Raw genomic sequence first — 27,923 nt, 5'->3', positions numbered from 1 at the left:
TGTAGACCCCTAAGTCTCCCAATAGTGGGGTCCTCGCTGGTCACAGGTGGGGTGCATAGCATTGTTTATAACCCCCCCCCCCCATCATCCTCCATTTTGGTCTCTATCACCATGCTGGGTGATCCAGTAATGAAGATCCCCTCTGTTCACAGGTGGGATTCAGGGCAATGTTTGCAGCCCCCCAGGTCTCCCACTAGTGGGGTCTTCTCTGCTCACAAATGGGGTGCAGGGGACTAATTGTAGCCCCCCCAGTAGTGGGGTCCCCTCTGTTCACAGGTGGGTGGCGGACAATAATTGTAGCCCCCCAGTAGTGGGGTCTCTGCTCACAGGTCGGTGCAGGACAATGTGTGTAGCTCCCCCAGGTCTCCCAGTAGTGGGGTCTCTGCTCACAGGTGGGTGCAGGTCAATGCTTGTAGCCCCCCAGTAGTGGGGTCTCTGCTCACAGGTGGGTACAGGACAATGCTTGTAGCCCCCAAGGTCTACCCGTAGTGGGGTTTCTGCTCACAGGTGGGTACAGGACAATGTGTGTAGCCCCCCAGGTCTACCAGTAGTGGGGTCTCTGCTCACAGGTGGGTGCAGGGCAATGTGTGTAGCCCCCCCAAGTCTCACAGTAGTGGGGTCTCTCCTTACAGGTGGGTACAGGACAATGTGTGCAGCCCCCCCAGTTCTCCCAGTAGTGGGGTCTCTGCTCACAGGTGGGTGCAGTACAATGTGTAGCCCCCCCCCCCCCCCAGGTCTCCCAGTAGTGGGGTCTCTGCTCACAGGTGGATGCAGGACAATGTGTGTAGCCCCCCAGTTCTCCCAGTAGTGGGGTCTCTGCTCACAGGTGGGTGCAGTACAATGTGTAGCCCCCCCAGGTCTCCCAGTAGTGGGGTCTCTGCTCATAGCTGGGCGCAGGACAATGTTTGTAAACTTTCCGCAGAGTTGGAGAAGTTGCAGCAGGAGGAGGAGAAGTCCTGGACGAGTCCTCGGTGTCGGTGGTGTCCCGGGGCGGTGTCAGTCCCTATCTCCTCCCTGCTTCACTGTCTACAAATATGAACCCCAGTGAGTCAGTGCAGCATAAGACACGTGTCTGTCCGCAGTGCTGCACCAAATGCTGCTCCTCCCGGCGCCCTCCATGCTGACACTCTCCGCGGCTTCTGTCCCGCAATTTCTCTGCGCAGCCGGAAACTTGTAAAACAAACTTGTTACATTGTATCACAGAAAAGTTGTTCAGCGACAGCGCGCATGCGCGGAGGGTGCACCAAATTCAAACAGCTGGTGCAAGGGGCTCCCATACAAGACGGCAGGAGCAGGAGGGGTCCAGCTGGCACCACCACACACCCCATGCCAGGCTCCAGCAGGGGCACAGGTCCTGAGTGAGTGCAGCAGCCATCATGGTGGATAGGGGGCCCCTCCTCACCTCTGCCATCATCTTCTACCTGTCCATAGGGGCAGCGATCTTCCAAGTCTTGGAGGAGCCCAACTGGAAGCAGGCGACCAAGGAGTTTGATGTGAGCAAGACGAAGATATTAGACAAGTACACCTGCCTGACCCTGCAAGACCTGGAGGAGATCCTGGAGGTAAGAGACCCCGGGGGTCAGGAAAGTATGGGGGCCATCATGTACAACTCATCAGCAGCTCTGCCCCCACCCAGCTCTGCCCCCACCCAACTTCACTGTCTGATGCAATCACATCACAGGGACCTGCTCCTGAAATACTCTGTGCTACTTTGGGTACAGTCTGTTTGCGACTTCAGATATCATTATAAACGACTTGTGTGGTCTGGACTGTGGCTGCTGTCTGTATTGGGGGGGCTCTTCTGGGGGTCCACTGTGGCTGCTGTCTGTATTGGGAGGGCTCTTCTGGGGGTCCACTGTGGCTGCTGTCTGTAATGGGGGGACTACTGTGGCTGCTGTTTGTAATGGGGGGACTCTTCTGGGGGTCTACTGTGGCTGCTGTTTGTAATGGGGGGGCTCTTCTGGGGGTCCACTGTGGCTGCTGTCTGTAATAAGTCTATTGTGGCTGCTGTTTTGTAATGGGGGGCTCTTGTGGGGGCCTACTGTAACCGCTGTTTGTAATGGGGGGGGCTCTTCTGAGGGTCTACTGTGGCTGCTGTTTGTAATGGGGGGGCTCTTCTGGGGGTCTACTGTGGCTGCTGTCTGTAAAGGGGGGGGCTCTCCTGGGGGTCTACCGTGGCTGCTGTTTGTAATGGGGGGTCTACTGTGGCTGCTGTCTGTAATGGGGGAGCTCTTCTGGGGGTCTACTGTGGCTGCTGTCTGTAATGAGGGGGCTCTCCTGGGGGTCTACTGTGGCCGCTGTCTGTAATGGGCGGGCTCTTCTGGGGGTCTTCTGCTAAACTCCGGGGTCCTGACTGGTTATAGAGATATTGAAGGTGGGGTGTGAAGTGTTTTCTGAAGTTGTCTGGTGCTTTGTGTATTTACTTTGTGTGATCAGATGATACAAAGTTGAGGTGTTGTGATGGCCGCACCCCATTGCCAGTAACGAGGCGCCATAATCATAGGGACAGACTGATAATGAGACTCAACTGTCATCCAGTAGAAAGCGCTGAAGTCCAAAGTCACCGCCGTCTCCTTATTACAGGTCCAGGACTGTGGTGTTTTATGGCTGGAGAGATTGTTACTTTGTATCCGCTGACATCAGGGACAGAATGGAACTTTCTCTTTGGGATACATTTATAGAGTTTTTTTTTTTGTAATTTATATTTTGAAGCAAATTCTACAAAAGTCGTGTCAAAATCTGCTTCAAATACTTGTTTTCTATTGAAATCAATGTTCTCCTGATGGTGTGTATTCTTTTTGTTTTTTTTAAGGTAGAAACAAATTAACATTTCAGATCTTAAGACTTTTCTGCTGGGGGGGGGGGGGGACTTTGACTAGTGAATTAATGGAAGTAGAAAAGACACCCACGACGCCACCCCATGCAATATCTGAGAAATGCTCTTAAATTCTAGAGTTTCTCACATTGTTCTGTCCTGCGCTTCCCAATGTCATCCCTCACCCTGTCCTGTCTGCCGCCCATAGACGTGACCATGTTCTTATTGTGTCTAAGTCATTAAAGGAAATATCGTATACCGTAATTTATTGTCCAAGTAAAGTTTATGGAGAGGAAACTAGGGGGTCCCTGGTGCCAGGAGCGTGTATCGGGGGTCTCTTTGCCCCAGAAAGTGCCAAAATCATTAATGCTCCAGGCAAGAACATTATATAGGTCCGGTGCAGTCCAATAGTTCCCCATAATGCGCAGTTCCACCTGCTTTGAAGGTGCTAGTGGCCCCCTGACCTCCAGGGCCCCTGTGCGGTTGCACCAGTGATATGTCCGCCCCTGGCCCCCGGTATCTTCAGCAGAAAACGTCTCTTGTGTGAATCTTTCCCAGTGAGCGTTCTGATGGCAAAAATACTCGAACATTTTATATGAAGGGTTAAACGTTTAATCGTGCGCAGCGTAATGTCTGTGATCATAGGATGAGTTGTCAGAAACAAAACTGGGTGCCCACCACCTATCAGTAGGGTGGGTGCCGCTGCCCCCCCGACATCCTCGCATCCATCCCCATTGTTGTCACTTTGTCTCTAAGCTGAGACTGTCCAGCAGCTATTGTGTAACTACTACTCCCAGCATGATGCTAATAGTTGAGCTTTCACACTAGTTTGAGACCTCTGACAGGGGGGTTTGTCTGTGGATATTTTTGGCTGATTTATAAATGCACTTTTTACAAATATATAAATTTTCCATATTTCTTTTTTTACAGAAATTCTGTGCTTCTTGGTAGTGAAGGGGTTAAATGTAAGGCATTGCGCTCTACCCATTTTAATTTACGGATGTGGGGGGGGGGGGGGGCTACATTGTATAATCTGATAGAGCAGAGCGATGTGGAATAATCATTAGTCTCCAGATCTCTATGTGCGCGGGAATGGGGGTTAGGGCGATCGCCCCTCTTCCTCCTTGTCTTTAACCGCTTCCCTCCTGGCTCGCTGTGAAGGTGCGGTCAGTGAGATAACTTCTTCCTAGGCGCTGAGGTTCCTTCTGCCAATTTGTCAGTTTTTCCTGCTGTCCGTGTCCGAGCCGATGATAAAGTGCGGATAACCTGGTGAAATTACAGGGGGCTCTGGGATCAGTCACCTGCAAAAGAATAATAATAAAAAAAAAAACTTTATTAAAAGTAAATACCAAAGTTACCAAGTTTCAAAAACCTGTAACCCCCCCCCTCCTGCTCCATTGTGACTGCAGGGTGTGCTGGCACTAAGGTCTTCTCTACCTGCGGTAACTGAAGCTATTTTGGGAGAGGACGCAGTTTGTGGAAGTGACGTCGGCGGTTGTTGTTAGGAAGTGACAATACAATCGGCCTTTTCTCTGTTGCTTTCTCTTAGGCTCCTTTGTGCTCCTCGCTGGCCGGTCACCTGCTCCTCGGATTATCCTGTCATTACAATTTTTGGCTGAGGTTGTTGGGTGGCGCTCGCTGGCGTCGTGTGCGGTCATTTTCCTGTACCCAATGGTCAACCAAATAGGTACCCGATTCCTAAGCTGCAAATTTCCTCTTCAGAGAGGAAGAGGACGTGAACTCTATAGCGCCACCTGTTGGAAGCGGCACCGAAAGATGTCTGACAGCCTCTTCTCTCCTCTTTCCAACCTACATAGACATTATATTGGTGATACAATTCTAGTAAGTTTCCATCTTTGGGCCTGTTTTTTGGCTGTCCCGGCTTCCCCCAGTTGCCAATGAGTCTGGTTACATAATAATTGATCAGACTTGGCATTACCAGAGGAGTGGAGTGGCTCAGGGGGGGCAGTGCGGGACCCCCGCCTGGTTGTGGTGGTACCTGGGGACGAGCGAACAGTTGGGTGAAAGTTTAGGATGACTTGGACTTCCCCTTTTAATAAATGGTTGTGGTTTCTGTGTACATTGCTGGAGTCTGCGCTGTAATCCGCCGCCGGGGATCCGAGGACTGAACGAGAAAAACAGGTTCCCCAACTCCTCGCGCGTTCATTGCCTGGCGGTGTGTGGGGAGGGCTGGGACTTGTGGTGCTGCTGCCTCCACCTGTAAACATTTGTTACTAGTTGTCTAGAAGAAACATTGGGCAACAATGTAGCTTGTGTTATCGTGACAGCAACGAATACACTGCCACCGTCCATGGATGTGAAATGGGGACGGACTGAAGACCCCCCACGTCCCTCCCACCAGGAACCAGGGGAACATACTGTATTGGCCCAGAAAGAAAGCTTCAGGATTCCAAAAAGCCAGAAGAAAAACTATGGCCCGCTCCTGGGGTTGTGCAGTTCGGCTCTGGTCACATTCGCATCATTTCTGTTTCTTTAATAAGAACTTTAAATTAGAGAATAACAGAAGTGCCGGACCCGTCCCACACCAGCGTAGTACGGCCGCAAGTCCTGGCCGGACCGTGGCTTCATGACCTGAACTAATAGCGTTTTCGGGATCTCCGCTGCCGCTATTTGGGGCGCTGGACTCCGCCATAGAAGATGCTCAAAGTCGCCCACATTATGGCCGTCTGAACAAGGCCTTAGCAGGTTTCCTCTGCTTTATTTTTTTAAATTTATTTATTTTTTTAACACAAATTTTGTAGGTTTTGCCCCCAAATAAATGACTGTTCTCAGTTGACATTTTTTTTTTTTTTTTCAAGAGATTGCAATTTATTATTGGCGGACTTTCAATATTCACCCTCTGTAGAGACCAAAGAAAGGCGACGTCTTGTGTTTTTGAGGTTCAAGCTCCGCAGGTCAAGCTTTTTAAATGCTGCTGGGAATACGTGCAAGAACGTGTCTACATATCCAACATTTCATCGCAGGTGATGGATCGTCACCCCCCCCCCCCCCATTACTACAGATGCCAGTAATTGTCTTTCCACTGTGCCCTCCCTCTGTCTAAAACTGAATCTGTCAAAACCGGACCTCCTTGTGTTTTCTCCCTCCACTAACCTACCTGTGCCCGATATTGCCATCTCCATGTGTGGCTCCACCATTACTCCCCTGCAGCACGCTCGCTGTCTTGGGGTCATACTTGATTCAGATCTTTCCTTCACCCCTCACATCCGATCTCTCGCTCATTCATGTCATCTACACCTCAAACCTCTCTAGAATCCGACCTTTTTCTTACATTTGACTCTGCAGAACCTCTTACTGTTGCTCTTATTCATTCTCGTCTGGACTACTGCAACTCTCTACTAATCGGTCTCCCTCTTACTAAACTCTCCCCTCTCCAATCCGTCCTGAATGCAGCAGCCAGGATCATATTCCTCTCCAGCTGCTACACCGACGCCTCCACCTTGTGCCAGTCATTACACTGGTTACCCATCCGCTACAGAGTTCAATATAAACTCCTCACTCTCACCCACAAAGTGCTCTACAGTTCTGCACCGCCCTACATCTTCTCAGTCTACCACCCTACTCGTGCCCTCCGTTTTGCTAATAACCTAAGACGTAACATCCTCAATAATCCAAACCTTCCACTCTCACCTCCAAGATTTCTCACCTGCTGCATCAATTCTTTGGAATGCGCTACCCAGGACAATTCGATTAACCCCCAATACCCACAGTTTTGAGCGTGGCCTAAACACGCACGTCTTTAGACTGGCCTATCCTCTCACCCCTCCTATCTAATTATCCCCGTTTTGCCCTTCCAAAATTTTCTTACAAACCAGGACCCCCCCCCCCCATATGATCTGGTCACACCCCCCCCATGCACCTTCTGTATCTGTACTGTACACACTGGCTGGTGACCGGTTCAAGCAGCGCTGTGTGAATCCCCCCCCTATTCATTACATTGATGACTGGACAAGCTCTTCTTACCATTAACTTATTGTGCCCCCCCCCCCTATTTCCTCATAGATTGCAGCCGGACCCTCGCTCCTCCTGTATCTGACGACCTGTGTGTTACTCTGTAATGTCTTCATTGTCTGAACATGTTCCCGCGGATTATGTTGGCGCTATAGAAATAAAGAATAAAAAAAAAATGATGGGAGTTAACCCATTGTTGCCTGAACAGAACATGGCGGTCCCTGCGCGGCTAATAACGTGCAGCCATTTGTTCCTTAGATTTGTTTTTCTTGGCTTTGGTCTTGAGCCTTCACGGCTCGTCTTGCTTTGCGGAGCTGCCAGGGAGCGAGGTCCGCGCACTATGGGGAGCGGCGGCCGTGTGTGACCTACTTCTACTCCTGTGCTCTTTCCAAGAGTGAATATCTAATGTCTCGGGCACCGGAACGTGAAGATGGAATCCTGGGAAAAACCGGAACGTAGTGATGTAATGGCATTGTATGGGCCCTAATACGTATGCACACAGTCTGCCATTGCTCTGCGGTCAGGTTCTTGTGCTCATTCAGATTACACTACGAGCGTCCGCATACACCTTGCAAGGCCACCTCTCTGCGGGGTCCTGCCTGGTGATGTGGGGGTCTCCTGTGCCGTATAATGGCGGTATACAGTGTCGCAATATCTCCATATATAATAGTTGTGTCTTCGGGTTTTATCCACCTCCTCATCAATACCGAGATAAGAATTTCCTTGTCTTCTAATTTTTAGATATTTCTATTAATGTCGGCCATAGATCTGCCACATGACGGTGGTCCTACTCTGTCTAGGGATTATTCTGCAGGTTAAAGCTTCTCTCCTGCACGTGTCAGTCTATACTGCAGTTTAGGAATTCAGTTCATCCACCAGGAGGCTCAGGATGAGCAGAATGCCAGGTTTGCAGAGGTACGGGCCTCCTGTTTATTGGGCAGATGTTTTGCCGCAGCCTCGGCCGCCCGCTTCTTCTGCGCAGTCCCTCTGCACCTGCGGCGATGAAGGGGGAAGTGGATTCTGCTGACCTCGGCGCAGGGCTTCCTGGAGGCCTCTGATCTGCTGAGAAAGCAAGAAACGTCTCCTTCAGCATGTCGCAGACCTAATCTTCCCACCAGCACCACAACACCCAGCCAGTCCTCGCAGGATCCTTTACGCTATTACATGCAGTAATTAGTTCTGATTGTGTTTAAATGCAAACATTAGGAAATCGTATCCTATTGGCAGCAATCCTATAAGAGCTCGCTTCATCCTGAGCCCCCTGGTTCATCAACACTGAGACTTGTACAGGCGGAATTCTAAGAAAGAAGAAAATTAATTATTCCTTTCTGCTTTCAAAACGACATGTCCGTAATTGTGACACTTTTTTGCCTTTTTAAGAGATGTGCGGGATTTGTTGCAGTGTTACATTGTTTCCTTTTTCTCAATCGTGTATCAAAACGTTATCCCCAGTGAGAGAGAAACTGAATGGATCGATACATGAATGACTGCCGTGGATTGAGAAGGGGGGAGACCAGAGGTGATGCCGTCAAGGAGGTCAGAAGAGGGCAGACGCTATTGAGGAGGTGATGGGCATCTCTTCCATGGAGGGCGAAGATCTTTTGTGACACCAAGTGTCATGTTCCTCCTTGTAGAATCCTCTTACAGGATGTGACGCTCCAACTCATCTCCAATATCTTTATTACCTCTATTATTTGGAAACTGTCACCAAGCAGGGCGATGTCTCCTGATGACCATTATGGCTGTTTAGCTTTGCCCGTGTGACGGTCCAGGAGCCCTCACATCTGGAACTTGTGATGGCCCCACGGACGGTGATGGCAGCGGCCGTCCTGTGTAGTGATGTGACGTTACTTGTACACCTTTTATGGAGAACGTCATCCAAAACCTTTCTTTCTTTTCCACCTTTTCTCCGGGATCCCTCGGTGCCGGCAGTTCCAGGAGTGAATAATCTCAGTTGTCACACTACGTCATGGGCCCCTTGTCTTCTCTGGGTGTAGTTGTCCTTTCCTCAGACTGTTCCCATCCTCGGAGTCTCCTCGGTTTTCCTCTGGACCACTTTGTGGCTTCACCCTTTGCTTTGCCGGCTGATGGCCGTCTCTGGGAGGCACATTCCTTGCACGTTAGGTAACCGGGGGAGTTCACGGCGCGGAGATGGGTGTCTATTTTGTAGGGCTCTCGTGCACGAGTCCAGGATTTCCTGACTTACACATCCACATCCTATTCCCATGCTGTGAATGCTCCGCAGGTTGTGTTTATGCTCCTTTCTCAGGGTTTAATGGCTGGTGGGTTGGCGTGGTCAAGTGACTGCATCCGTGATGCCAACATCGTTCTTGGACTGATCACTTTTGATGCTGGTTGGAAGGTAAAGGTGCAATTCTCATCCAGGAAGACAAGTGTCATCCAGCTTTGTCCAATATGGCGGTTCCTTCCCTTTTTTTTGTCCTAGGAGTGAAGATCTGAGATATTCTGAGGACCTGCCCTGAAGAATTTTCCAAGTTTAGGGAACATAGTCCTTTCATGATGGTAGTATACGTCTATTCTGTTGGCTGTGACCCGACGCTCCTTCTGCAGGATGAGTCTGTGGAGCATTGGACAGAAGATTCTGAAGGTTTCAGTTGGGTAAATTCTTGGGTTTATCCGGTCAGACAAGTGTGAAGGAATCCTGCGGCGGTTCAGTAACTGGTCGGGTGATTATATTTCATGTAGGTGCCTGAAAGGCTGCAACTATGATGGTCATGACTCTCAAAGTGGTTCTGCTCCAGCTTTCCGATATCCCCGATGTAACTGGTTCTACATCTACGGGGGACAAGCACAAAGACTTGTATTCCCAGCTGCCTCCTTCATTCATGACCTGCATCCTTGATGCTGAATTCCAGGAGCCCATCTGTCTTCTGGAGTCGCCATACAAAGCCCATCTGACTATAGGGGCAGCTCTCGAGTCTCCTCTGGAATGGAAAAACTGAGTTCAGCTTCCGGCTCGATGTCTGTAACCTTCACTGCTCAACATGTGGCTCAGCTGCCTGACAATGTGTTTTCTCTACCTCTTATCTTGTGTAACATATATGTCTGATCCTGGATTTCCAACCTCCCTGATCTTAACTCCTAACAGGTGTCTACACAGACCGAGCCAGACCGAAAACAACGTAAATAGCATAGGATTTCCCCTTTGTACAAGAATATAACTACTATAATACTGCCCTCTATGTACAAGAATATAACTACTATAATACTGCTACTATGTACAAGAATATAACTAATACTGCTCCTATGTACAAGAATATAACTACTATAATACTGCTCCTATGTACAAGAATATAACTACTATAATACTGCTCCTATGTACAAGAATATAACTACTATAATACTGCTCCTATGTACAAGAATATAACTACTATAATACTGCTCCTATATACAAGAATATAACTACTATAATACTGCCCCCTATGTACAAGAATATAACTACTATAATACTGCTCCTATGTGCAAGAATATAACTACTATAATACTACTCCCTATGTACAAGAATATAACTACTATAATACTGCTCCTATGTACAAGAATATAACTAATATAATACTGCTCCTATGTACAAGAATATAACTACTATAATACTACTCCCTATGTACAAGAATATAACTACTATAATACTGCCCCCTATGTACAAGAATATAACTACTATAATACTGCTCCTATGTACAAGAATATAACTACTATAATACTGCTCCTATGAATCTGATGAGTAAGGAGACCTTTATGACATTCTTTGACCTTTGTTAGTAGTATTGTAGTTTTTCTCCCTCCAGTTACATTATATATGTATCACATGATTCCTCATCATCTTTGATTTTTTTCATATTTTCTTCCTGTTTCTTGCTCGGTTCCTTTTCTCTGGCTCAGTCATGTTACATGTGGGATGTGGAGCCTCCTCAGTTCATTCCACGTGGTGGCAGGATAATTATTTGGTGCAGGGGTCTACACTGGGGGAAGGTCTGTGCAGTTTGTTGGGGTTGACCTGTTCCCAGGGCCGGTGACGTGTCGGGAGGTCTGACAGAAAAGCTTTCTTTGTGAGGAGTTTCCATTCCTTCAGCCCCGCTTTGGGTGTTGATGGAAAGTGTCGGGGGGGGGGGGGGGGGGGCTTCAGAGCTCCTTTTGTGGTCTGCATTGTCTCCTAATGTGAAGCGCTTCCATTGTGTCTCCTGTATGGGATCTTCTTGGTGACGTCGGACATGGGATGTTTTGAGAAATGCATTGTAAGGGTTTGACGTGGGCACTAATGTCTGTAGGCTTTGTGTCAATGTTTTAGTTTCTAAGGGGCCGGATACGTTGTGGGGTTCATAGAAAAAAATCGGCTTGTGAAGTTTCCATGTGTAATAGTTTTGGTATAAGATCTGATCAGCCCCACACCCCCTCCATACAGACCCTTGTAGAAAAAGTAATGACCCCCCCCCCCACAGGGTGAAGACAGGTGAAACCTTTTGAAAACATTGTAGCCAAATAAAATGTATCTTCTTGTCTAGAAAATGTGAGAAAGTCCTCTCCTTGATAGAAGGGCGTATGGAGTGAAATTGTTAACAGATCCCCGTATATTGGGAATATTTGAGGATGGAGTGGATCCCGACTTTCTCCTATTCTCTCGTATCTTATTTCAAGCTTCTTGCATTTCCCTGGTTAGACGCACAGCCTCCATCTATGGGAGAACTACAACGAAAGATAAATATAATCCGGTTGGAAAGAGGAGTCTATCAGAAACGTATCTCTATTCGCAGATTCTGAAAGATCTGGAATCTTTGGTTGGATCCTCCAGGGTCGCCCACAAATCTTCTAATTTAGAGAGAGAGAACATTAGCGATGGTAACCATTCGTTAGTCACTTTTCTTATCTTCCCCCTTCTATGAATGTTCTACTCCGATATTCTAGAACTGCTCTGAAAAGAGTTCTCTGGAATGTTGGGATTTGGGTTTAGGGAATTGAAGTTGAAATACTTTGTTCTTGTTTGATACTATGGAATTACTGTGTCATTTATGTTATTTGAAAGATGGAAAATTTTGCATTTGGAGTTTTTCAATAAAAATGATTTAAAAAAAAAAAAAAAAAAAATGTGAGAAAATTGTTATCATCAAGTATTAGCCTGGACAATAAAGAAACAAGACAGCAGACTAATCAACATCTTCAAAATGTGGTTCTGGAGAAGGAGATTATCAATGCCATGGATGGCAAGGAGAACAAATCAAGTCTGACATGTCACTAGAAGCAAGGATCACTGAGCTACTGTAGAAACTTCATACAAAGAGAGCAATCACTGGAGAAGGACATCATGGTCAGAAGAATGAAAGGAATGAGGAGATCAGCAACCCGATGGCTTGATACCATCAAGATAACGGTGAAGACCCTGGTGACCGATCAGATCTTTCATCCATAAAGTCGCCATGCCCCGAGATCGAGCCGAAGGCCATTAAATAAATAGCAAGCGCTAAATCCATCATAACTGATAACAACATGTTCCTGAGGAGACCCCCTTAAATGAGCATGCTCAGACCCCCACAGACTGGTTTATTGCGTTTTTGACAAATTTACTAGGCAGGCAACAAGTTCTGGTCCAGGGGCCTCGCAATCATGAAGATTGGTGAATGCACTACTGACCCCACCATTGTAGGACCTGCTCATCTCCATGTCCTCACCTGGTCCCTGTCCATGTCCTCACCTGGTCCCTGTCCATGTCTTCACCTGGTCCCTGTCCATGTCTTCACCTGGTCCCTGTCCATGTCTTCACCTGGTCCCTGTCCTCCTCCTCCAGGTGATTCCAGCCTTGACTTTTTTTTTTCTTTTCTTTTTTCTTTTTTTTTTTTTTTTTAAAGCAGTGTATTGACTTTGTGAAAGTGTCAATGGAATCTGGATCATTTCCTCCAGCCGCAGTGTTTGCTCACACGACATTCCCGGGAAATAATGGATCTTGTGTCATGTACTCAAGACTTTCATTTTTACCGTCCCCCCCTTCCTCCCTAACCCTGGTGTATTTGCACTCTGTCACTTTAGCAAAATGTCTGTAAATAATAGAAGTGACGGGGAGCGCTGGGACTGAAACCTCCCTAAATGTAAAAGTAACTTTCTGCAAAAGTTTGAGATCTCAGGGCTTCGGTTTTGCATTAATGGACCCTAGGAGTGCGTGCAGGTGTCATGGGGGCCGCGTGTATCCGCGTGGTGTTTGCCTCATGTGATCTACAGTAACATCTGGTGAGACCTCCGCGGCCCCCCCCCCCTTCCTCCGTGCTCGGATGATGCAACTGCAAGTGTTCACAGATCAGCTGCACCTCAGTAAAGAAATGTCACAATCCACTAATCTGGCGTCCGGCTGCCGGACAATCCGTCACCTTGTGATCCAGAATATGGCCGTGAGATGGAGTCTTCCTGAATTAACGCTGCGTACAGGGCCACGTTCACACGCTCAGTATTTGGCCAATATTTTACGTCTTTATTTTTCACACCCCCCCCCGATCCACGCCGTCCTCCATCTGCTCGTCTTCTGTGGTGGTTGGTAATTATATACAGATTTGGACAATTAGCGAGGCGGCACGCAGACCTTCCTGCCATGTGATGTCCCCATAGAGCCAATATAATCTCGCCATGTGCAGCTTCTGCACTGACGGGGACCTTTTTAGCTTCGATCATCCTGAGCCTCCTGATTCAGGAGCTGACGCAGAGAGAAGAGAAGAAGCCTCAGACTTTATAAACAATTTGTTTTTTTCGCAACTTCTACAATCTTAATGTCGCCCAAAAGAAAGTCTAAGATGCTCCCTATGACTTCTGCCCCCGGCCGGTCTTGTCCTGTGTCTTCAAGTGTCGGGGTGTCTAATCCCTGTGACGCACGGCGCATCATTCCAGGTCTAGAAGTCATTTCCCCCATAGATGATGTCACCAGATTTCACCATGCAGTCTGCATGCGTTATTACACACTCATCAGGTGTAAGATTTCCTTCCGCCACCCAGCCTGATTGACAGCTCCTCAGGGTCCCTCCTCCCTGCTGCTCCGCTGTCGGTCCGGCTGGATTGACACAGTAAGAGGAGACCAGATGAGATCCAGCAGTGGGATTCAGGCCTTGATAAGAATTCATCTGAAAGCGTTGTGGAATTAATGGGGCCATGTAAGGAAGTTAAAATAAATGAAATCCTCTTTATTGTTGATCCGTAAAACAACTCCATTAAATCATAAGAGTTTAAAGTGGCAAACACGTTTCAGAGCTCGGTGCTCCGTCATTGCTGGATCTGATGTTACTGTGCTCCGTGTACAGGACATGCCTGACCGGGGAAATGTAGGTGAGCTGACTTTTGTTTTCAAATGTACATTCACAGTAAGTACACCAGCCTTATCAGGTCTACGATCTATTTCTAATGTAGGCATATTTTATTGTAGAGTCTGAGCATGATGTACATGGTTGAGCCCTTTCTTTTGGCTTATGTTGTGACAGGAGGACCACTCCATCCTCCTGGAGCCTGTACGACCATCACCTATCTCTCCTGAATCCCCCATGTATACGCACGCTCCAGCCCCGAGTCACCGGTCTTCTGTCGGCTCAGGATCTTCTCTGACCTCTGCCCGGAGCTGCACTTTCCATCCCTGTGGATCGTTCTTGGGCCTTTTTACACCAGTTCACGAATCTGTATATATCGCACAATGGGACTCTCTATTCCGGCAGCACACCCATCTCTCCAACCTAAAGTGGCCGCTCTTCAGGTCCTCCGTGTTCTCCTTTTTTAGATCAGGTTGGGGTCCCCATGGCCCCCCCACAGTATCGTTCATCATAATGTTGCAGCTTTTTTTCCTCTAGATGGTTTTGGGTCGGATCTTGAGGGAGAGCGGTTCTGACAACCTGCTCTTTCCATGAATGAGGTTGTCACCAGGAGCAGGTGGAGACCCCCCGCGCCGTCACCTCCTCCGGTTACTGCAGAAGCTGCTTAATCCTTTTCCAGTTTCCTCGGCCAAAACGCTTATCAGCCGGGACAGATCGCTGGGTCATTGCCACGACATCTGCGGATCAGGCTGAGCGGCCGCTCCGACACATTGTATCCGCTGCAGCTTCTGGGGTGGATTCATGTCAGCTCTTCATAAGAGGTGGACACGAAGTCGCGTCAGACGGGAGGGGCAACAGAGCTCTATCTCTGGGGGTCGGATAATCTTCTGTAACGACTATTATTTATTATTATTTTCCCACATATTATAATGCTCCACCTATAATAATTTATCATCCATCCATTCTTGCTTTCATTCCTATTCACTTTCCTGTTTATTCTGCACTTCTGGGAAGGACACGTGGATCGCCAGGTCCAACCCTCTTGAATCCAGGGAGTGAAGTGGACGATGGCGGAGCGGACCTCCTCTCTGCAGCTCCAGACCTGGCGCCGACACTTCTGTACATGAAATGTTTGTTTCAGAGATTGACCATGTAACTCGCTCCTGCTCACACAAATCTGAATCCCTCCAAGGTTCTTGCTCTTTTTCCATCCGGTGCCACTAGGGCAATCTTTTGCTCCCTGTTATCAGCCCTTACAAGCTGATGGGGAAGGCTGACTGTAGGACATCTGGATTTGTGGGTAACAATCTGGGGACAAAGCCAAATGTATCCACCTGCCCAACAAGCTACTTCTCTCTGTTATCAGCCACTATAAGCAGGGGAGAGGCTGACTATAGGACAGGTGTATACAGTATTTTGCTCCCTGTTATCAGCCACGTGGAGACCTGTGATGTATTTTCCATCATTCGTGTTCTTGCTTGGATACCTGCTATTTTTGGTATTTTTCTTCATCGTTTGTTTTTATACTTTTTTTATTTATTTATTTTTTTTTTCTTATGTAAAAATATTTGCTCGCCCCTTTTATTTATCAGCCCGGTGATGACATTCAAGGCTGATGGGTCATTCATTAACCACGACCAGGACATGGCACCTTTTATTAATCACCTTCTCCTGGATGACTGTCAGACCTGGCATGAAACGCGTTGGATCAATGATCACAATGGAGGTTTATTCTGTGTCTTGTGGTTGCTCCACCGTCAGATGGGACGGGGCAGTGGTGCATACATGAGTATATACCCTCCGACCGCCATTTTTATGCCCTGGGGTCCTGACACTGGGGTCAGTAGCTCTGACGTAATTTCTACATCATGTGCCTCATTTTGTGCTGTGACGTCAAGCAGAGGTCAGATAAGCCATTTGCGGTGCTCTGATCTAAATGGAGTCGCCCCCTCATAAATGTTCGTAGAGACATTTATTTTTTTTTTACCAGTTTTACTCATGAACATTTCTGGGGTTTTTCTTTTGTGTAAAACTCTAAACGTAAGTTTCCTCGCAGTGACATTTTGGCTGTGATGTACGACCTTTTATCCAGTCTTTCGCTCGCTCAGTTGATTTATTAGCGCCCCATTAACACTCTATTAATCGTCCATCTTGTGGAGCCGTCTCCTCGCAGCTGGGGATAATAAGGCTGCTTCCTCCATGTTTTTTGATCACTACTTCATTTCTGGCCCCAGAGGGGCTTTTTTACAACAGGAATTTGCTCTATTACATAACGAGAAGCCTCAGACCGGCAGCCAGCTGTTTGCGTGCCTGAGATGTCAGACGTGGCCTGCGATGAGCTGTCGGTGGAGCTGCGGGCTATAGGCTCCTGTATGTAGAAGCTTGCGTTGTCTGCGGTCGCCTTGACGGTGTCCGTGTGGGAGATGTTAAATTGCCATTATTTCATCTCTTATCAGATGACTTATGGGGGGGTTGCATTACCCATAATGAAGGGGGGGGGGGGGTTCTATAGGGCTGTTTGATTCATTCCTTGTAATGAACATCATGATGGAAGAATGACTGTAACCACGTGACCGGGTGATAAGGAATGTTACGGTGTTCCCTGGCACAGAGGGCATCGTGTAGTCTGCAGCCTCACCCAGCAGTTTGTTATGGCATCTGCAGGGCAAGGCTAGCTTCTTGCCTTTGGCAGCATACTCTAAACTAGAGGGGAAAAATGTACATTCGTGGTCCCGCTGTGGGGGCTTCTGTGGGGCCCAATTCTATTAAAGAGGACTCTGCAGGTTCTGGTACTGTTGAGAGGGATCTCCTGGAATCCTGATGGTATTAATGGGACTCTTTTGGTTCTGATGCTTTGAGGGACCTGATCTGATGTCTGTTGAATGAAGAGCTCTGTCTGTCCTGCCGCTATTGAGGGGGGGGGGGGGGTTCTGATCGTAATAAGGGAGTGGTCTATATGTCTCAATGCTATTAGGGGGCTTTTTTGACTTATGGTGCTCTTAAGGGAAGACTCAGCAGGTTCTGAAAGCCTTCGGGGGAAAGGGTCTTGATGTTGAGGAGGAGCCTGTGGGTCTTCATGATATTAGGTGGGGAATCTGCAGGTCCTGGTGATCAGTAAAGAAGGTCTGAGGATGCTGCTGCCATTTGGGATGGACTCTTGTCAGTCCTGTTGTGGGATATTGGTGATTTTATAATCTCTAATATAAATGAAGAAACTTTCTAATCTCTTGGGCGTCAGGTTTCACACTATGGACTTTGATAATGTGTTAATCTGGTAATGTGATGGCTGGACTTTTACCTTGTATGAAAACTTGATTTTTTTTTTTCAATGCATTGTACTTGCAGAAGATCCTGTGCACGTCTATCCACGGGCGATGTTCGCTGCGTCACCTGTACACCTCTTCTCTCCTTAGATTCCCATGCCTCTCCCTTGTTTTACAGAATCCACATGAAGATGAGCTGTCAGCTCCCTATAAAATGAGGTTAACAGACTACAGCTACTTACCCATAAATTTTAAGAGAACAGCCGCTGTGCAGACCTCCGCCTGCAGTGCATATGTCATAATGAAGGCCTAAGCATGCATAGAAATCACAGAAAATACCCCCTCCCAATAAAGTCTTATTTTATCCCTTTTTGGCCCCTAAGTAGAGTTGGGACAAGGTCAAGGATACATAGTAACCAAATATGTGGAACCGTAATGGGGTCTGCTGCAACACCAAGAACGGAGACATGAGATAAGCCAAAATTCAGATCAAACGAGCTGCTTATTATAAGCCTTGTGAGTCTTCTGAAGACTGCAGAAGTGAGGCAACTGACCAGGAAAATTTTTAATTCTCTTGGTAAGAGAAGCACCAAAATATTCTTTTAGATACTGTATCTGATCGAGGCAGAATGACCTCATCAAGGTAGTGGCATTCAGATTTTGTGGCCATTGAATCTTACAGTAACGTTGGTGTCTCTCTCTATGGCAGGAATTTGATTGCTGATGTCATTGGACATGGCTGTGATGTCATTGGACATGGCTGTGATGTCATCAGTGGGTGTGTCCTGTCTATTGAGGACTTCTCATTTTTATATACTTTCCCTTTACTGCTCTGAATCTTCTTCTTTTCTGTAATTGAGCCTGGACGGCTAACTTGCTTGTGGGTTTTTTTTTTCCTTCCCATGAGCCCATTATTTGTCTGTTTACATAACTTTATTCAGAAACATCCGGATAATCGTAAACCTCAAAATAGTTTCTAAATATGATCACATTGCGTCAATGTAATCTAATCTATGTTAAGCTCCATGGTGGAGAATACACGTCCTCCTTCTGGGGTCTCTTCTGTCCTGTGGTCCCCTAGACCCCTGACGTGGGAGAGACCAGTATTTACCATTATAGAGGGGCGATGGCCAGAATATTTCTACTTTTTTTTGTCTTTGCTACTCTAAAACCCAAGAGACTTTTCCTTCCACATCTGGACTCATGTTTGTTTTCCAGTCTCTGAATTAGGATGAGGAAGAAATGAAAAGCCTCACCCCACCCCATCCACCGGCCCTTAGAAACTGTGGGTCAAGTGCTTGGAGGAGCCTGGAGGTCATCTTGTTTGACCGCACATGTGCCACGAGGTCAAGGGCAGGTGTCTGAGCGCTTGGTCTCCGTATCTTGTCTTATAACCCTTCTTTATCACATTAACCCCCTTTTTTATATCTTGCATTTCTTGTAATCTGAATGACCATTTGTGAATCGGTCAAAACTTTAAGATTTTGGAAAAAAAGAAATCAAATTGAAAGGAGTTTCCATAATGTGGAAGATCTCTGCTCACTACAAGTCTCACACATGGACCCAGGGATCACCGGCCGGATCTGGTGTCGATCCTCCAATATATATGGGGAAAATCCAGTAGAAAGTGTCACGATGGGGTTGTTTTCTCTATTCTCGCCCTTTTAAGTGGAAGTGTTTAAAGCCATAACTTTTGGCTCCTTGTGTTGGTGCGGCCCCCACCACTTGTGGGTGATCCGCCCCATTATCAAGTGCGGAGATGATGGATTCGTGGGATCTCTTGGCAGGGAGTTGAGATCCAGCGCTGGGATCATTAGCCGCTAAATAACCACTTTATTCTGCCTTCATTTTAGAGATAAGTGGCACAAAAAGGAGCCAGACACAAAGTGGCACAAAGTCCATTCTTTTATTTTCTCTCCATATAATCTTATTTTTAAGGCAATTGTGAGTTTACTTGGCAGGACTCACATTAACTCCTAAACGATAAGAACTTTTCTTTCCCCCAGAGCATCTTCCTGTAACTTTCTTTTTCCTTTCTTATCTGCAAAACTTTTCCATTTGGTAAATGCCGACTGCTCCATTCCTTCATAGATGCTGCAGTGCATGCTGGGAGTTGTAGTTTTTCAGCAGTGACTATGGTCGTCGTCCCCCCCCCCATGGCAGTAAAGAATGTCTGGCCATTGGCACAAAACACCATTCCAGTCTGGACAGAACCTTCTTGTCTGAGGATCCCTCGGACCTAAGTGGCAGATAAAGGAGAATAACAGCTTGCACTAGAATGTTCCTATGTTTCTGTCCACAGACGGTTTCCAATTCTGCTGGTCAGGGTGTGACGATCACCGGGAACACGACCTTCAACAACTGGAACTGGGCGAACGCCGTTATTTTTGCAGCCACAGTCATCACTACAATCGGTGAGTGGGGGGATACAGATATGGGGGGACACCTCGCATGCGGCTGGTTGATGTGCCCCGTCGTTCTGGGACAAGAAGGTCCGGTGGAGCCGCCAGGGTTCCTCTTCCATGATGGACAATGGCCCCTGATGTTTACAGAGGAGGTTCAGGAGAGCGTGTAACAGTCGCTGGTGAGCCATGTATTCATTGGGTTTTACCATTGTCTCCTCCAGGTTACGGTAATATTGCTCCAAAGACGTCAGCCGGGCGGCTCTTCTGTATATTCTATGGATTATTTGGCGTGCCGCTGTGCCTGACCTGGATCAGCGCCTTAGGGAAGTTCTTTGCTGGACGAGCAAAAAGACTGGGCCAGTTTCTCACCAGAAGAGGAGTCACTCTGGTAAGAAATCCCGTGTCTGGCCACTAGAGGCGCTGTTTTAATAACTGAATAATCAATAGGTCAAATGTGTACAACAGTGAGGCGGCGACACATGCTCTACAGCGGGTAAAGTGGTAACTAGTCCTGTATTATACTCCAGAGCTGCACTCACTATTCTGCTGGTGCAGTCACTGTGTACATACATTACTGATCCTGTGTTACATCCTGTATTATACTCCAGAGCTGCACTCACTATTCTGCTGGTGCAGTCACTGTGTACATACATTACATTACTGATCCTGAGTTACATCCTGTATTATACTCCAGAGCTGCACTCACTATTCTGCTGGTGCAGTCACTGTGTACATACATTACATTACTGATCCTGAGTTACATCCTGTATTATACTCCAGAGCTGCACTCACTATTCTGCTGGTGCAGTCACTGTGTACATACATTACATTACTGATCCTGAGTTACCTCCTGTATTATACTCCAGAGCTGCTCTCACTATTCTGCTGGTGCAGTCACTGTGTACATACATTACATTACTGATCCTGAGTTACATCCTGTATTATACTCCAGAGCTGCACTAACTATTCTGCTGGTGCAGTCACTGTGTACATATATTACATTACTGATCCTGAGTTACATCCTGTATTATACTCCAGAGCTGCACTCACTATTCTGCTGGTGCAGTCACTGTGTACATACATTACATTACTGATCCTGAGTTACATCCTGTATTATACCCCAGAGCTGCACTCACTATTCTGCTGGTGCAGTCACTGTGTACATATATTACATTACTGATCCTGAGTTACATCCTGTATTATACTCCAGAGCTGCACTCACTATTCTGCTGGTGCAGTCACTGTGTACATACATTACATTACTGATCCTGAGTTACCTCCTGTATTATACTCCAGAGCTGCACTCACTATTCTGCTGCTTAATATTTGAAACAGTCAGCAAGCTGGTGGAAAAACAACCCTAAAATTGTATTCTGTCCTCATAATATAATGGAAGGGGGCACTTAGTTTTTCTTAATTCAGATGACTGTGGAAAGACGCTAAACAAGCAGGTAATAGTGGGGGATTTTGGCTCTGAAGCATACGGAATAGTGAATGCAGCTCTGGAGGATAATGGTAGAATTTAATAAACTCGGGCTGTTAAATGTAATTTTATATGAAGAGTAAGGTCTGTTGCGGGTTCGGTGTCTGATTCTTGCAGTTTATGGATCTCGTGACTTTCTGTTCTCGTCTCGGCAGCGGTTTAGGGTGAATATATGTTTTTATCTTAAACTTGCTGATCGTAGCATTTAGTTTGCAGTCTGTGCAGGAACTTTTTAAAAGCTGCTGATCCTGAAGAAAATGTATATAAAGGCGTTGTCAGGTCATTTAACGGGGTCATTGCTGACACATAAGGGGCGGTAAACTGACTTGACCCCTTCCAGTAGTCGGTGGTGGACCCCGGGCGTCTGCTTTACCTTTGACCCTCCGCATGGCTTCTTCCACAAGGTTGACTTTTTACTAGTATGAAGAGTAAATTTTGTAATTTCCTCCTCACTTTATTTCCCTGCAGAGAAAAGCTCAGATCACCTGCACGGCCATCTTCATTTTATGGGGCGTCGTGGTCCACCTCGTCATACCTCCATTAATCTTCATGAGGACGGAAGGGTGGGACTATATCGAGGGTCTCTACTTCTCTTTCATCACCATCACCACCATTGGCTTTGGAGACTACGTAGCAGGTTTGTTCTAAGTGAATTCCACGACATCCAAACATTGTCTCCAATCCTCCACCATCGAACTCCCATCATTCCTTTTTACCCATTATAACCTATTGGTGACCGCCCCTCTTTCCAGTTGGGTCGCCCTTTACCCCCATACAAAATACTATTTAACATATCCACTATCCTTAATGGCCTCAGTTAAAGAAACTTTGCATTTCTTTCCCTATACCCTTTGCTTTGGGAAGAGTGATTTAAAGGTCTGCAGGGGGGAACACGCTCAGTATGGCTCATACCTTTAAATATCTATCTCTGATGTTACTGTGCCCCCTATCTGATGAGGATTGATACTTTTTATCTTCCTCCCAGCATTCCCTGCACAGATCTCCAACTTAAGAGATTCTCGTGGGCGGAGACTTTGGCTCTGCACTCTTGACTGACCTGTAAGAGTTTACAGGGTGACACAATGTATCATCTTGTAACTGTGCCCTTCTGAGAAGGGACTGATGTAGGAGATGTTCACACTATGGGCTTCCTGAAGGCTTCAACATAATGGGGGATCATAGGCCGAGCGGAGTTTGAGGCAGTGGCACCGGCCTGGGCCAGGAACTTTTTTACTGCCAAGGTTGACTGGTGAAGTTTGAAGAGTATGTAAATCACATAATGCTACATATTATATCTAAAACTTTTATTTTTGTCCAATCAGGTGTGAATCCAAAGGTGACGTACGGTGCCCTCTACAGATATTTTGTGGAGATCTGGATTTACCTCGGCTTGGCCTGGCTGTCCTTGTTTGTGAACTGGAAGGTCAGCATGTTTGTGGAGGTCCACAAAGCTATTAAAAAGAGACGTAAAAAAAGAAAAGGCCCCTTTGAAACTGACCCGCGAGCGAAAAGGGACAAGCAAATGCCAATGGCGAATTCGAAGGACGCCAACATCCTAAGTTTCCTGTGTAAAAAGGAGGAAACTTATAACGATCTGATTAAACAGATCGGCAAAAATGGTTTAAAGACTGGTGGCGACAGAATCCTACACGGGGATCTTCCCGGTAACGTGCCGAATAAAGGCAAGGATATGATGGTGGTCTACACTAAACGCAATGGATATGGCTACGATGCTGTAACCTTCTCCAACGGTCTGCAAAACGAGAACGGAGTAAAGCCCCTCCAGGACAAAGAAACCACCATTTTCATTAACCAGCTAGATCGGATCAGCGAAGAGGAAGGCGAACCTTGGGAGTCGAAGGATTATAAACCCTTGATTTTTCAAAATAATATAACTTTTGTCAATGAGGAAGAAGAAGACGGAGATAACTCTGAAGATGAAGAAAAGTCTAAATCTTCTATAGAGGAAAATTTTGAGGACCCTGAGACTCCTACTGGGCTGGATACATTTGCGTGTCTGGACGAGTCTTCGTTTTCCAGTAATGACAATGAGGTTTCTGTTCCATACGAACAACTTCTGAACGAGTACAATAAAATTAATAATAAGGGAGAAACGTGACCTGACCCGTGACCAAGACTGGTGGTTCTTGGACTGGTGCTCGTTGGGCAAAATAATCTTAAGAATGTTTTATTTTTTTGAGACCAGTAGTTGGACAGATCTGGTTGAGGACTAGGCTCTCCAGATTGGGTCAACAGTCTGTAGAAGTGTCCCCTGGGGAGTCTCATCCGAAGCTGATGGTGCATCGCGTGTTGCTTCATTCTTGCACTGGACTTTTTTTTTTAGATTAATGTAGGAAAATAAAATCAACAATGGTGAGTTTTCTTTGAAGATCTTGGTTGGTCAAATCCAGCCAGAATCGGCGCGCCTCCGACTTTGAATTTCTCCTGCCTTCTGTGTCCATTTTATTTCCTCCACGAAGATACTTGAATTTAATAGGTCTTTGGACTTTTTGTATATATGTACATTTTTTTTTATTTTTTTCAGTCTGTCTTCTGATAATATACTGGCGTATACCATATTTATGTACTGACATGTCTGCGTGAAAAAAGAGATGGACCACTTTATTTATATGATAAAACAAGGTCATAGAGTTTTTAGAGTATCGGAAGTTCTTAAAACGATTTATACCTGTAAATAATAATGTGACCCCCCCCCCCCTGAGCTAATGTTGACATTTGCGCTCTCCTACTAGATTTTTTGAGGCCAGTCGGTTGGTGAAATTGTGGAAGTTTTTACTTTTAATTTTTTTATTTTGTAGGATTAGGAACCTTTCAATACAAATAGAAATGCCTCCACCTTCACTCCACCCAAAACGATTGCTCTCGAGTCTTGGGCTTCCGCTCCTCTTTCACTGGAGCTTCAATCTGTTTTCTGAATGTGCCGACGTCTCGTTAATCGATTATTTGTTATTTTGATACGGTACTGGATCGTAAACTTGAGGCTTCCACACCCGTGAATATCTTTCCAGATGTAATCTACGCCCCCGTAGGTTGCTGATAACTTGAGAGGGACCTCTGAGTATTTGACCTTCCATTTGGAATAGTAGAACTTCCTTTAGAAGACTGATGGTAATTAATGGCAGAACCATAGTGATGGCGCGAAACCCATAAAGACACAACTATGTAATGTCCTGTGACAGCAGAACATCTTTGGGGGGGGGAGGGGAGAATGTAGGTACACAACTTCACTACAGTATTTAAAGGGGGTGTCCATTGTTTTTAGAAAAATTTGGGTAACTGCAATAAAAATAAAATCCCCTGTTGCTCCAGCGCTGATGCACACCGGAGATCCCCGCCGGCCTTCGTTTAGCTCCATGTCACCGTCTCCTACATCACGAGACTGTTGTGACCGATCATTTGCATCATGTCTTCTGCTGTACTCACTAACATCACTGCTGAGGCCAGACATTAGCTGTAGTAGTGGAGTGCAAGTGATCACCGGCAGGCAAGGAGCACCGGAGAACTGGCGCTGGAGAAACCAGGAATTTACCATAACTTAGAATGGTTTTAAAAAAAAAAAAAAATTGGATGTCCTTTTTTTTTTAAGTTTATTAAAATACCCAGATCCAACTGTCTTCAAGACGTTTTATCATCTGCTGCCTTCAGGAAGCTCCCAGCTGCCAGCTTGTCCGTAGGGTTGTTGCGCTCCTGATTGCTTGTCCGTGGGCTTGTTGCGCTCCTGATTGCATGTCCGCGGCTTGTTTCGCTCCTGATTGCTTGTTGCGCTCCTGATTGTTTGTCCGCGGCTTGTTTCGCTCCTGATTGCTTGTTGCGCTCCTGATTGTTTGTCCGCGGCTTGTTGCGCTCCTGATTGTTTGTCCGCGGCTTGTTGTGCTCCTGATTGCATGTCCGCGGCTTGTTGCGCTCCTGGTTGCTTGTTGCGCTCCTGATTGCATGTCCGCGGCTTGTTGCGCTCCTGATTGCATGTCCGCGGCTTGTTGCGCTCCTGATTGCTTGTCCGCGGCTTGTTGCGCTCCTGATTGCATGTCCGCGGCTTGTTGCGCTCCTGATTGCATGTCCGCGGCTTGTTGCGCTCCTGATTGCATGTCCGCGGCTTGTTGCGCTCCTGATTGCATGTCCGCGGCTTGTTGCGCTCCTGATTGCTTGTTGCGCTGCTGATTGCTTGTCCGCGGCTTGTTGCTTTCCTGATTGACAGGATCAGTGAATTGTTTGTGCTGTTATTTAGAAACGTGCATCCTGATTTTGTCGACAGAGACGTTACCTCTGCACCAGTGATCCTGACTGCTTCGGAGCAGAGCTGTGCACCTTTCCTAGGAAACCGTTCACTGCTGATAGGTTCCCGGCCACCTCTGGATTCTAAGTTTTGAGAACCGAGAGGATTTTTAACAAGTACAAGTACTTTGTTTCATCTTCTTAAATGGGTAAAATTGCAATCACTTTTAATTGTGGCAACGAGTTGATTAGTACAGCTGGCTTCATGCGGGTCCTAAATATTCTTGTTTTTTTTTATTATTCCTAATCTGCCTTGGGGTCTTCAGATATAAGGTTACATTGCGAGCCTGGACACCGGTCTATCCTCTGTTCACACTCGAGTCGCTGTTGCAGCACACTTTCCACATTTGTAGCAGCTTTGTGCTTGGCCTTTGGCTGCCGTTAGTCTACATGTTACATAGGACGGTCACAATTTTATTTTTAATGGCAATTTTCTTCATGTGTATAGATTGATGTCAAAGGGCCATTGACGGCCTCTGAGTGTTTTGCACCCCTTCTTGTCTGTAGGTCCCTGTCCTGTACGATTCTGTAGATACATCCCCTTTTAATTCATGAACAACCTGCTGCTAGTGGCTTTTCTTCACCCTCCTCCCCAACTTCCATCTTTCCCTTCTTTTTGTGTATTTATTGTATTTGGACCTAATCGATGTGTGACGAGATTGGGTAAATGTGAAGCGTCGCGTCATTGGGGTCTACGACGTCCATATTAGAGGTACGCGGGCGGGAGCGTCGCTCCTCACTTTGGCTCCTTTTGATGTCTCGATCTCCTTCGTTTGGGGATACACTCCTCCATCTTGCAATGTGACCATTCTTTTTTTTTTGGGAATGTTGTTGTACTGTAGGTTTTATATGACGGACGATCCGTCCTGATCACAAACACTCCCCGGTTGGATGTTGCACATTGTCACCGCTCCTCAGCTGTTATATGGGGGCACATTGAATGGAACGGGGAAGCGCTGGTTTTATCATTACTATGGAGGCTCTTCATTGTGGGTCATAAATGGCCGATAATAAGGTCCCTAGATATTGAAATTGATCTTATTTTTCAGGAAGCGATCAGCACTGATCAGCTAATTATTGTTCTACGCTTTTTTTTTTTTTTTTTTTTTTTACGTACTCTCCCAATTCTGACCAAGGTTCCCACCTTGTATGAGCTGACACTAATGAACAAGGACCTTGGTCTATATCCCATTTGTGTAGTGTATTATATATCGCTGTGCGGGGTCTGTATAACCCGGGGGGGGGTCTGCCGAAGCCTCCTGAGGGGCCGCTGCTTGTTGCCTCCTTCTTTCGGTGTTGGACATAATTGATCGACAATCACAAACTTTTTGCAAACTGTAAAAGTTTCTTTTTTTGTTCATCTAAACTGTTGATTTGCCATATTGGGATCTGATCCAGCCACTTCTAAAAAAAAAATGTAATAGTCGGCTAAATAAGCACTTAGTCCATTATAAGCCATGGCCGGTGGATCCTGGGAGCAGATCCGGGGACGGCCTCCTCCTCCTATTATACCATGCGAGTCCATATAAGTGACTATGAGGGACCCCTGCATCTGCTGATGGTGACCCAGTCTCCATCTGTAATTACACTGTGTGCTCCCCAAACCAGCTTTTGTTTTAAATTTAGGTTGTCATGTTACATGGATTAAAAAAAAAAAAAAAATTCCTTTTTAAAATCTTGCAATTTTTACACTTGCTATTTGGGCTTTTTTTGGATTCATACTTTTTGTCTTTTCAAGAAGAGTTTATAGCTGTTTCCTTATTGGCAGTGATAAGATTTCAAGAACTGACAAAGAATCCACCACTCACAAGATGTCACAGCTCACCTCCTCCCCTTGTACCTTTTTTTTTATACATGACTGGTAACACCGTATCCACCATTCGCAACAGGTGATGTCACAGCTCACCTTCTCCTCCTGTATAATGACTGATAACTCCTCTATAATACAGTAGATAAGACAGGAGCCACCATTCACAATTGGAGATGTCACAGCTCACCTCCTCCTCCTCTATTCACAATGGCATTTGCACACGCTGATTAGATGCTTCAATACATTAAGGTCTGTTCATTGCAGCTAATGTACAAGTGTTTCCTGAAACAAGCAGCAATGACTTCAGACAACGCCCCAGTGTGAAAATTGCAACATTTCTTGCTCCTTTGTTTAAAAAAAAAAATGTAACAATTGGTCATTTTCTGATGACACATTTTTTGCTCCTCCCAAATCCAGATTCCCCCAATTTCTGTGCTCCCGAGTACAATGTCTTCCAGTCTTAGTCTTCCGCGTCGTAGTCCTTGAACGTCTTGTGTCCTTTGTGTCCTGGACTCACTGTATGTAAATATCTCGCTACTTTTATGTAAATAATGTAATTTATTTTAATATTTTTCAATAAAAAAAAATAAAAAATT

At 46.3% G+C, this 27,923-nt stretch overlaps 1 protein-coding gene across 1 annotated transcript; it reads left to right on the top strand.

Moving 5' to 3' along the window:
- The first annotated feature begins 1,029 nt into the window (after window positions 1-1,029).
- Window positions 1,030-27,923, top strand: KCNK5 (potassium two pore domain channel subfamily K member 5). Its single transcript, XM_073671714.1, has 5 exons — window positions 1,030-1,562; window positions 19,639-19,750; window positions 19,963-20,129; window positions 21,693-21,861; window positions 22,547-27,923. Exons 1-5 carry the CDS (start codon window positions 1,377-1,379, stop codon window positions 23,341-23,343), a joined length of 1,431 nt encoding a protein of 476 aa, XP_073527815.1. The 5' UTR covers window positions 1,030-1,376; the 3' UTR covers window positions 23,344-27,923.

Source organism: Phyllobates terribilis, unplaced genomic scaffold, assembly GCF_046119375.1.
Source record: "Phyllobates terribilis strain yellow unplaced genomic scaffold, ASM4611937v1 Scaffold_3__8_contigs__length_932513732, whole genome shotgun sequence".
Taxonomy (NCBI): domain Eukaryota; kingdom Metazoa; phylum Chordata; class Amphibia; order Anura; family Dendrobatidae; genus Phyllobates; species Phyllobates terribilis.
The sequence above is the reverse complement of the archived record's forward strand: the minus strand, read 5'-3'. Positions and strand labels throughout refer to the sequence as shown.

What these genes read in the sequence shown, in the direction of transcription:
- KCNK5 (XM_073671714.1), top strand. Translation starts at nt 1,377, where the DNA reads ATGGTGGATAGGGGGCCCCTCCTCACCTCTGCCATCATCTTCTACCTG. An exon ending in ACCTGGAGGAGATCCTGGAG is followed by an intron (nt 1,563 to 19,638) that starts GTAAGAGACCCC and finishes TTCTGTCCACAG; the next exon opens with ACGGTTTCCAATTCTGCTGG. An exon ending in CACAGTCATCACTACAATCG is followed by an intron (nt 19,751 to 19,962) that starts GTGAGTGGGGGG and finishes TGTCTCCTCCAG; the next exon opens with GTTACGGTAATATTGCTCCA.